This window comes from Mus musculus, chromosome 9 (assembly GCF_000001635.26).
Source record: "Mus musculus strain C57BL/6J chromosome 9, GRCm38.p6 C57BL/6J".
In the NCBI taxonomy this organism is placed as follows: domain Eukaryota; kingdom Metazoa; phylum Chordata; class Mammalia; order Rodentia; family Muridae; genus Mus; species Mus musculus.
The window spans coordinates 37657523-37669222 of NC_000075.6; the positions used below are offsets into that span (position 1 = coordinate 37657523).

General features: G+C 43.0%; 1 protein-coding gene across 1 annotated transcript; it reads right to left on the reverse strand.

The window, feature by feature from the left end:
* Positions 1 to 2379: 2379 nt before the first annotated feature.
* Positions 2380 to 11700, reverse strand: Panx3 (pannexin 3). The gene is made up of 4 exons (NM_172454.2): positions 11353 to 11700; positions 9087 to 9229; positions 6504 to 6718; positions 2380 to 4191 (listed from the first exon to the last, which is right to left on the reverse strand). The coding sequence occupies exons 1-4, from the start codon at positions 11531 to 11533 to the stop codon at positions 3552 to 3554; spliced, it is 1179 nt and encodes a 392-aa protein (NP_766042.2). The 5' UTR covers positions 11534 to 11700; the 3' UTR covers positions 2380 to 3551.

Genomic DNA, 11700 nt, shown 5'->3' on the forward strand with positions numbered 1-11700 from the left:
GACTTAAATACTAATGCGGGGAACTCAGTTTCCCATATGTGCTGATCGCACAAGTGTTTCTTAGGCTGTGAACTTCGGGGATAGTAAAACAAGACCTTGATTGCCCCAAAGCTTGGTATCTAGTTAGCAAACTGTTTTAATAAAATGTTAAGTAGCACAAGGTCGGCTTTCAGTGGTTTTAAAATGAAACCAGGAGCGTTTCAAGTACACATACTTCCTATCGTTTTTTTCTTTCAGTAGTGTCAAACCAATTGACTGAGCCTCTTTTTCACATTTTGTTTTTGTTGTTTGTTTTCTCCCTCTCAAAGTAAGAAATGAGATGGGGTGGATTTCCAAACTAGTGTACTCATATAAAAGATAATTATTGTTAAATTCTCCAAATCTAGACGTTTACGGTTGTACATGGAAGCCAAGAAGTATGTTACATAATTAACGCGCTCACTGAATTACTAGAGAAAAACCTAATACTGATAAAGACAACTTAGAATTCAGTAAGTGATCCAAGTATTTAATCTCTGAAAACTGTAAAAACCATTGCAGTTTTGACAAACTGCAACCCAAGAGAAAAAGCGTGTAGATACTCTTCTATGACTGCCCATGTAACAAGCTGCTTTTTTTGAACTTGGTTGGGTCTTAATAATGCAACTCCAGGGTACCATTTGCCTTCACAAATACCTAAGGTGCTCCTGTGGATTTAGTTGGTTTTAAAAGCCATCAGAATTGTGACAACTTATAAAATACACTGCTTTGAAAATATATACTGGAATTCTAGCTTGGAATCTGAAAGCACTCATAGTAATCGAAATTGACTTTATTCTTAATAAAGCGTTAGTTTTAACTGCCTGATTTGCTGTTTAGCTGCATTTTGTTCTCATAGACTTTGACATCTATCTGACTTTTTGTATTATTCATCTTCTTCGTGTGTTGTGTCTATGAGGAGGAAAGTCCCAGCCTCTGCTTTAGTTGAAAGCTCTTTTGGCCAGTAGACTTCAGTGGAATAGTCCCAAACATGTTTATTATTATTTTTTTTTTTCACTTGAGACTTTTTCTTTTACAATTAAGGCAATTTTCTTGCAAATTTGACAAAAAAGAAGGTATTGTTTATTTGTTGGCTTTGATAGACTGGGTTCTTAACAGTGCCAAACTCTCTGTGTAGGGAAAGATGACCCTGAACTCCTGACCCTCCTGTTTCTATCTCCCAAATTCTGGGACTATAGCCATAGACAACCATGTCCAGCTTGGGGAATTTTTTTTAAAATCCATGGGCTGTGATCTAACTCAGTGGCAAAGCACTTATATTATAGGTGAAGAGCTCTGGGTTTGATTTCTAGCATTCCAAAATGAGTGGTGGATGAATGGATGGATGGATGAATGAATGAATGAATGAGTAACAGAGGCCCCAAGTTCAGTTTCAAGAAACCACATCCTGTAGCGCACAGCTATTTGTAATTCCAGCTTTAGGGGATCTGACATGGGCACTTGCACTCACATGTGTACACACCTGTCATCCATGTAGACACATAACAAAGGTTTGAAAAAAATAACAACAACAACAACAACAACAACACAATAATAACTCCCCCTATCCCAAACCACCAAGACACCCATAATACTGCCTCTTTGGATGAACTACTATTAATATTTTAGTATATGTTTTGATTTTTCACAGAAGTTAGACAATACTGAATACAATGTTTCTTTTTGCTATCATCTTTAAAAGTTATGACTTTTTCATAAGCATTATTTTTATTTTACTTTTTTCTCCCAAATCATGGTGGATCAGATTTCCTTTTCATGGTATTTCTTCCCATGATCCTCTAGGAAGATCCATGACAGGTCTGGATTAGAGAGCTGGGCAGAAGTGAAGGTGAAGGAGGACGGAAAGGAGAAGGACGTGATGGGAGAGGTGGTGTGTTATCAGAACCACAATGTAAATGTTATTATAACAAAACAGATCTTTTGATGACAGCGATCCTTTGCTAGTGTACATGTGGGGCAAAGTGCTCTGGTGTCTTTGTTTTTGAAATAGCAGGAACTACTTATCTGTAGCTTCTAACTGCAAAGACACATTATGGTAGTCAGGAAGTACAGCTACAAAGATAGAGCGGTGGTGCAGCCATTCTTCTTCGTTTTTTTTTTTTTTCCAGCCATTCTAATGATTTTAAAACCCAAAGCTGGGGACAGAGCTTTAAAGTAGTTTGTTAAGTTGTACAAATAGGAACAGGGCTTGGGGTATCTTCTAGGACTCCTTTCTCCTCACTTGATTGCTCACGTCTATCTTTTACGTAACGAGGAAACAAGAGGAGAGACTGAAGTATTGTGTAGTGTCTAGATCATGAAAGCGCTTCTGTACTCACTGAACAATGGAACTTTTATTAGTGACATGAAACTTTTATTAATGTCATCTGTGAACATCTATAAGCTCTTGGCTTGCTTTATGGCAATTGACATGAATTTGTCAGAAGCAACCTGACTTTTCTATTACCTATATGAAGAGGGATCTAAATGACTTGTATAAAAAAATTCTCTCAAGAAATACATAATATACAGTTTAAAAATATTTATTAAGAGTCACGAGGGTACTGGGGATAGAGCACCGTCTTTTGAATCAGAGCTAAGCTGTGACAATTAGATGCCAGGAGGAAACAGTGAATGGAGAATGTATAGAAGTGGATCGATGGGACTTGCATGTTAATACTCCTTTGTTTACTTTTCTTGTGTATGGAGATCAGAAGGTAACTTGGAGAATCGGTTCTATCCTTTCACCATTTGGGTCCCAGGCATTGAAATCAGGTATTCAGGCTTGGCAGCAGCCTTTTCACCTCCTGACCTTCACTGGTTGGCTGTAGTATGCTTTGGACTATTAGGAATACACCTAGGCTTCATTAAGATTTTAGAAGGTGTTCATAGTCCATAATCTGAGCCCTCGTGGAAAAGAATCCTCAGTTTATATCATAAAAAGCGTATTGGACTCCTAAAGATTCAACTTATGGCTTTGTCTCTGTCCTTATGTCCCAAAAGCAGATTACAAGTTAAAGCCATCATTATTTCTTGTCTCATTAGCAGGCTATAGAGTGCTTGGCAAGGCTGAAAATGTCCACAAAGCAAGATGGGCAGGCCAAATCAAAGAGTTTCAGGGGTTCATATCCTTATTAATCTCTTATTAAATTGTTCTACCCTGCCCATTGTGGGAAGGGAAGCATGACTTCTAGAGCGGGTGGGCCTTGTGAGAATTTCCCTCCATAAATGGCCTTTAGAATTTTTCTGAGTTCAATAATTGCACTTTGCTTCAGCTTGTTCCTTTAGCACTACTGTCCTCTGAATGTTCTAAACTGAACTTTTCAGTTCTTTGACTCTTGACTCCCAGACTTCACACTGAATTTTCATGTGTTGATTTTTATCTTCTTAAAAATACAGGATATTTCAGCTGAATCCAATCTCTTAACCATTTTACGTGGACATCCTTATTATTTTTCTGTCTTTTACTCTGCATAGCTTGTGAAGAAGGAGAGTTACTTTCTATAAAACTTATCTGTGTTTCTTTTTTTAAACTATGCGTGTTCATCATATGTATGTTGGGTGAGATGTTTAGGTTTTGAGGGTTCTAAGCCAGCCACAAAGGTCATAAAGTCAACCACTGTGTCGATGTTGTGTTTCTGGGTGGTTGTATCCTTCAACACACTTAAGACACTCAGCCAGCTAAAAGAGATGAGCTCAGAGATATTAGCTCGGAGGAAAAGAAGAATCACATTGAGGTCATTGATGGGGCATCCTAGCATCTTTCTACTGAGGAGATCAAAAGCTGGGAGCATCTCATAGATGGATAGGAGTCCTTTGTCCCACCGACATAGCCGTGTGAGGTTGTATATTATCACTGGGACCAATATGGTGTATATTGCTGCACTGGAGACACTCACAATCTGGAATACAGACAGGGAGGTCAGCCTGCATGTGATCAGCTCTGGCACATGGGTCTCATCATGTAGCAGCCCTGTCTTGATGAAGCAGTTAAATTCGTCTTGAAAGAAGACATCTAAATGGAATTGGCCAAGGTACAGGTAAGTGGCTGAGGTAAAGAGGAGTAAGAGGGCGTTCCTCAGGAGGTAGGTGGCCACTAGCCAATGGGAGCGCTGCTTGCATTCCAGGTACCGCTCTAGCAAGGGAAATTCAAAGTACCGTTCCTTCCGGGCCCTGGGCAGGGGAAAAAAAAGGCATTGTTAGGGAGGACCATGTAGAACCATCCCCCAAAAGTCACTTGGAAGACTAGCAAGTCTGTGTATCTAACATATTAATTTTTTTAACCTTTATTTTGATTCTGTGTGTATGGATAGTTAGTCTCTATGTATATCTGTGCACTCCATGCATACAGTGCCTACAGACACCATAAGAAGGCACTGGAGCCCTTGGGATTGGAGTTACAGATGTTGTGGGCAGCCATGTGAGTATTAAGAATCTTTTCCAGTCCTCTGTAAGAACAGCCAGTGCTTTTAACTGCTGATCCATCTCTCTAGCTCCAAACATGATGTTCTTAGTATTGGAGAAAATCTGTATTCTTTCTGTAATCACAACTACAGTTCTTCCACCAGAGGAGGTGTGAGTAACCCCCAGTTCTTCAAACATTGAATGCAATGTCTTAAGACCATGGATGATCAATAAATTTTGAACGGTCACAATCCCAAAGAGTTTCTGCCCAGGAAGGTTAAATGAAGTCCAAAGCTGAAGTACGACTTGCAAAGCAATAAACTTATGATTGGTAATGTAAAGAATGGTTCTGTGTTCTAAGTGTGATTTTGAGGCCAGTTCATTCACTTCGTACAGATTAGTATGCAAACAACTCATTCTTGAGAGCCATGCTGGCAAGGTACAGGTAAGCCTGTCTCTGCTTTAAGGAGAAGGGCTGATAAGATATACCATATTCAATAAAATTAATACTTACTGCTAAATGCACGTAAACCATAGTAGTTGTGACTATTAGGAGATGGAGTAACAGTATAAGTAGAGGGTTCAGAAACCATGATGTCTCCATCATACTGGCTTAAATGGCAGAGAGGGACTTTAAAAAAAGATTTATTTATTATTATATCTAAGTACACTGTAGCTGTCTTCAGACGCATCAGAAGAGGGCATCAGATCTCATTATGGATGGTTGTGAGCCACCATGTGGTTGCTGAGATTTGAACTCAGGACCTTCGGTAGAACAGTCGGTGCTTTTAACCACTGAGCCATCTCTCCAGCCCAACAGAAGAGTATTGTTTGTTTGTTTGTTTGTTTGTTTTATGAGACAAGGTTTCTTTGTATAGCTCCAGCTGTCCTGGAACTCACTCTGTAGACCAGGCTTGGCCTCTGCCTCCCAAGTGCTGGGATTAAAGGCATGCGCCACCATTGCCTGGCTGAGAGGAACTTTTAAAAGGGGACACAGCATGCACAGAAGATGATCACAAATCTTAGCTCAACTCACTTCTCACTGGTACCTGCTGCCCATGCCAGATCCATTTAAAACTGCACCATCCTTATCTCTTAGTTTCCAGCTCCCATCCCCTCTGTTACTTTTGTTTCCTACATACCTCTTGTCATCTATTAAAACATGTTAGGGGGTTTTGTTTGTTTGTTTGTTTGCTAGTTGTTTGCTTTCCTTCAATAGGATGTTAACCCAATACTGTTAGGTACAACCTTGTTGCCTTTGTCCCCTGTCCTGAACAGGCATGAGAGAGAGAGAGAGAGAGAGAGAGAGAGAGAGAGAGAGGGAGGGAGGGAGAGAGAGCAGGGGAGAGAGAGCAGGGGAGAGAGAGAGAGAGAGAGAGAGAGAGAGAGAGAGAGAGAGAGAGGGCAGGGGAGAGGGGGAGAGGAGGAGAGAGAGGGAAGTACCTGATGTGCTTATCACAGTGTGCCTGGTATTTCGATAGATGAATGACTAGTTTCATCTAAGATTTGCTCAGGGATAGGAGACTGCTTAGGCAAATCCCAGGGGCCTGGGAGTGTTTCAGATTTGGGTGGGTTTTATTTATTTTTCTTTTGGAATACTTGAAAGACTTTAATACTTTTTATTTTTTACAATTGGTTTTGGAGTTCTGGGCAATTTGGAGATTAGGAACGCTCAAAGTGTAACTAGAAATTTGAAAAGTAGTTGACAATGTGCTTGAGGCCTTGGACAGGTATTTGAGAATTCCAACTTTTTTTCTTTTCTTTTCTTTTTTTTTTTTTTTTCTTTTTTTGCTAAGCATGAGTGGAGTTAGCTGAGGTTTCTGAGCAAGGGAATATATACAAAATAATATTTTAGAGCGAGTAATCCCTGTGGTTCAGGATCTGTCAACTAGAGACAAATCCTCTTCTTTCTACAACAATGAGAAAGTTCATTCCCTCCCCTCCAAGAATGCAGGGGTGAACTGAATACTTTGCTGTCTTGAGAAGGATGGCATAGAGAAAATATAAATATGATTATGCATGGATATCAATTTAATGCTCCACAAAAATCTTTTAGAAGAAGCTAGAGGGGGGCAACTCACTTCTCTAGCTCATCCCAGAAGACATGGGGGTCAGAGCTGCTCTGCCGGATCTGCAACATGTGCTGCACCAGGCGGATGGAACGGTTGTAAGACTTGTCCAGCTCACTGATGATGAACAGCAGGTCAGAGCTGAGGGAGGGCACAGCTACATATTGCCACAGCAACACTGGCAGATACATGGCCACAGCCAGAGCCAGTAGAGAGTAGGGAAGAGCCTGCAAGAAAGAGAAGGCTGAGGAGGGAGCTCAAGGTGCTGGGGCTTGAATGACAGCTAAGTGTGTGTGTGTTGTGGGGGGTTGGGGGGGGCTTAACCGGTCTGCTGTTCTCCTTTAGAAGGAAGAGAATGTATATTGTTGACCACCCAAAGCCCTCTGTCCATATGGAATAATACAGTGAAACTGGTAGAGAAGAGACATTATATCTCTATGTTACCTAGATCCATGGTCTATGGGTTTTCTGACCTATGGTCAGTCTGGGGTGCCAAGGAGAAGAGAAATAATGAAAGCAAAAGAAGGATGGAGGGTTAATAGTGTTTGGTAGGGGAGAACTCTGCCTTCGCTGCCACAACACTGCAGACTGAGTAGCCAGAGATTATGATCAATAGTGGCCCCGACATCCTAGGGGAGAAAGAACTTTATTTCTTCTGTGTGTCCTGTCCTATGCTGGTCTCTTGTGGTCTCTGGATCCTCAGCGATGTCAAATGACAGTAGCAGATATTCTTGGAATTCCTTGAGAGTCATTTCAGGTATGCAGATAATGCAATGGAGCTTTAGGAATGTGTAGCTCTTAGCTTCTCAGCTACTGTGGTGTTTGTAAAGAATCCTCACCACTTCCTTATGCAGCCCTCAGAGGAGCCAACCTGCTGACACCTTGTATTTTTGCTGCTTAGGCCACCTTTTGTTACAATGGCCCTGGCAGAGTGTAATAGGACTTTTCTCTAAGTTTCCTTATTATACTTAGGCATACAACAGAGGGAGGCCGGTCGTATTCATAGTACAGTCTCTACTTGTGAGGAATTTTCAAATCTATATTTGTTGCTAGGCAATTACTGTGCGTTATTTCGTTTGCTTTTCACAAGGATACTATTGGTGGGATGCCATCATGGTGTCTATTTTTACAGTGAAGGAAGCTGCAGCAGGGCCAGGTCAAGTATCTGCACAGCATCACACACTCAGCAGGTGAAAGAGTGAAGATCTGTAGCCAGGATGGGAGGTTTAGATGCTTGGTGTCCTAATGACTCCTCAGCCCACAGCTTCTTCCAAACTGCTTTGTCTTTGTAGTGGCAAGTTTAGAGGAAAAGATGGAGGGTACACCCGAGTTGTGTGTGTGTGTGTGTGTGTGTGTGTGTGTGTGTATGTGTCTGTTTGTCTGTCTGTCTGTCTCTGTGTTTTCTGAACTGCAAAAATGAAAGACCAGAATAGGGCCTCATGTAAAATTATGAGCATTTTACTCTTATTCAAGAAATAACATCCCTGAAAATAAGCCCCTCACTTCTACAAAGTATATTACTGGGATAAGGAGGAGCCAAGGAATCCGGGTTCAGAGAACTTCCTGGCGGACACTGATAGTCAGGTGTTTTGACCTTTCTTAACTTGAATCAACTCCAAAGTCTGTGGACTTGTCACTATTTTGGCTGACCTGCCAGTGACAGAGACTTTGTGTATGTTCTCCTTCTAGTCTCTGCTTTTGCTCTCTAGGATAACAAGAAAGGACCAAGCCATAATTTAAGGACACAGTGAACAGGAGAAGAGGGGACTAGAGCAGCAGATGGTTGAAAGCTTGCCATCAGCTGCCTGACACAAGACACTGGTGTGGGGACTGGTGGAGGTCCAGGCAAGAATAAACAAACTCTTCACAACTCAGAACCAGAAAGACTCAGGAACTAGGGATATGGATGAAACCAAAAACAAGAGTATAAGTTGGTCTGAAACAGACACTGAACAGCCTGTGTGTCAAGCTGACCTGCAGACTTTCTATAATGTACAGCATTTAACCAACCATCCTTTTTTGTTCCTGATGGAAGGCTTGGAGGAGGTGGATTCTATGCTCACACCCACTGCAGGCAGGAGAACTAGCCGGAGGGGTCGAGGGATGAAGCCAGGTGAGTGAGTACTTAATGATGGAACCCATGACTGAGTTTGCCGAGGGCTAGCAGTCAGGCTTGATACCAGCTGCAGTCTCCTTCAGTTAACGACCGGATGACTCTTCTCAGAGATAACAGACAATACTGAGCTAGGCCTAGATACTGATACCTGAATTTCTCTACAATGAAGCACACCAGAGGGACCCCTTTCACCTACATCTGCTTGTCAACAAGCCTCACCCACGGGCACAAAACTTCCAATCAGATGAAAGAGGACAGCTTTCAACTGCCGACTAATGTGTACACCAGAGACCAGCAGGCATTTGAAGAACCCCTGGAATATGAAAGTCAGCTGGCAAAAGGAATGGGCAAGGGCAGAGTGAGGTGGAAGGGAATGCAATGGGCAAGGTGGAGTGGTGTGTGAGAGACTTTAGTGGTTCAGTCTACCCCTCAACTCCCAAGCCTGGAAGCCGTCCTGAAAGGACCTCTGACTGCTTTACCTTGTGAGGCCAGAGAGATTTCACCTTGTACTGGCCAGCCTTGTCCTGCGTATGGTGAGCCAGCGAGTCCCAGCATGAGCTATCCACGTATGCAGCCTGCCTGACACTGAAGTTGCTGGGAGAGAAACAGCTGATCGGAGACCCTGCAAAAGGAGCAGAGCTTTGAGGCAGCCTTAGGTGCAGCAGAGGAATGGAAGTCAGTCACTCAAGAGTTTTATGGGTGAGGGGACATCCTTATAAGTTGGTAGCTTTCTGTGGAGGGCAGGCCTTGCCTTCTTTGAGAGCCTCAGCTTTCTAGGCCTGGTACTGCTGTGTCACGGGAGGACAGGTCATGATGAAGTTGGACACACAGTTTGGCTTGTGCTACCAATGTACTGACTTGGTCGTTTAGATCTGATGAGCCTTTTCTCTCGAGGCTCCTTCAGACTCCTGTACAGGAAGCTATCAGAGACACCTTGAACTCAGCATTTTGCCATCAAAAGGCTTTGATAATGACATATCCACTCGAGAGAGATGACAACCTTTAAAACTGTTTTTGAAATGATGATATGTGTTTGTCATGTTGTGCAAGTGTCCTGGCACACTCAGAGATCAGAAGATGACCTTGTGGAAACTGTTTCTCTCCTTTCACTAGTTCTGTAGTTCTACCTTGTGAGCACTGGCTCTGAATTCAGCTTGTCAGGCTTGGCAGCAAGCACCTTTACCTAATGAGGCATCTTGTCAGCCATGTTTTGTTTTGAGACAGTCTTACCATATGGCTCAGGCTGACTTCAAACTTGTCATCCTTCTGCCTCAGGTTCCGGAATGCTGCGATTACAGATGTGTGAACCATACCCAGATTGAAAGAAGGCTCTTTTATTTTGTAAAGCACAGAGGACTAATGACTGGATTTCTGCATGGGAAGGCAAATGGGCTTGGATGAGAGGCTCCAGCTTTCCTGTTTCTAATCAGACAGAGGCAGAGCTGGGAACCAAGCCTGTTGCTTCTTTTGATGTGAAGCAGCAAAGAGAGAGAGAGAGGTTGGAACACTTTATCAGGAAATGCTTTAAGCTAATGGACACAGACAGAAAAGAAAGCCAGGGGCCCAGGGACTGCCATAGAGGTTACAGGCTTTCTGAGTTAGCCTGGTGAATAGAGCATTGCAAACATGCACATGTCTGTTTATGTCTAGGGTCATGGGGAAGAAGCAGGGGTTTGTTCAGCACCTCTGAACAGGGTTGTATGAACAGCGCAAGAGGTGGGAAGGAGTGCAGGGGAAAAAGTTTGTTTATAGTGGGCTAAGAGGAAAGGATTTTAAATTCTGAAGAGAATACACAGTCCCAACCTCTATCTGTAGAAGGCAAAACAACAGTTTTATTATTATTTTGACATAAAATGTACTAAAGTGACAGCTAATTCTTATTTTAAACATATATTGCATGTTGAATATGTTCTCTTCTTCATACTCCCCGTCCTCCCCTTGCTTGTCTGCTCCTCTTCTGCAATTACTTTTTTTTTTTTTTGCAGTTACTCTTTATTTTGATAAATAGGTTAATTCACTTTACATCCTGATTACAACCTCCTTCCCTCCTCTCCTCCCAGTTTCACTCTCCCCTCCCCCCAATACTACCCCTCCCCTTCTCTGAGAAGAGGAAGACCCCCATGGGTACCAACCCATCCTGGTACATCAATTCCCAGCAGGACTAGGCACATCCTCTTTCACTGAGGCCAGACAAGGAAGCCTAGCTAGGGGGAGGGGATCCAAAGGCAGGCAACAAAGTTTGAGACAGCGTCCCTCCCCCAATTGTTAGGGGACCCAAATGAAGACCAAGATGCACATCTGGTACAAATGTGTAGAGATGCTACTAGGTCCAGCCCCTGCATGCTCTTTTTTTGGTGGTTTAGTCTCTGTGATTCCCCCACAGGCCCAGGTTGACTCTGTAGTCATCTTCTGTTTTTGACCCCTCTGGGTCTCTCAGTCTTTCCCTTCACTCCCTGAGCCCCGCCTAATGTTTGGCTGTGGGTCTCTCTCTGCATCTATTTCCATTGGCCGCTGGATAAAGCCTCTCAGAAGAAATTAGTTACTTTTTATTGTAAGATTTCCAAATTGACTTTTGTAACGGTTTGGTGCTTCTGCTCTTCTGATGTCCCATACTTACGCACCACCTGCCTCTTGGGAATCCAGTCCAGCCCAAAGCCAGGCAATCTTAAGATAGGAGCTAGCTCACTTTATAGCTGTTGTAGGGTAAAATGAAGTCAGGTCTCTTACCATTTGTCAGCAGCTTACCTGATGAGAACTCCTGGGCGAAAGCTAGAGACATCAGCAGCAAGGGAAAGCCCACAGTAATGAACTTGACCATCTTATCCAGGGGCAGTTCCAGGCGCAGTCCTTTGAGCCGAGAGCCCCTGCGGTCAGGCAGCAGGGCATCAGAGAGCATGTACTCTGCAGCAGTGTGTGCGAGCGACATGATGCTGCTGAGAATGGGGACTTGGGGGGATACAGAGGAAAATGCTACCCTAAGCGATCCAGGTACAGTGGAGTGACAGCTTCAGGCAGCTAGTTTTCAGCGGAGAGTGTCCCAGCACCAGCCTCACATCTCTGTGCTAGGACCAAGAAATGGTTCTCTACATATCT

Bases quoted from the DNA above. Each gene is read 5' to 3' on its own strand.
- Panx3 (NM_172454.2), bottom strand. From the start codon at position 11,533: ATGTCGCTCGCACACACTGCTGCAGAGTACATGCTCTCTGATGCCCTG. The intron at 9,230-11,352 runs GTAAGCTGCTGA...CTCCTTTTGCAG, and splicing joins CGCCCAGGAGTTCTCATCAG to GGTCTCCGATCAGCTGTTTC. The intron at 6,719-9,086 runs GTAAAGCAGTCA...TCTTTCTTGCAG, and splicing joins AATCTCTCTGGCCTCACAAG to GCTCTTCCCTACTCTCTACT.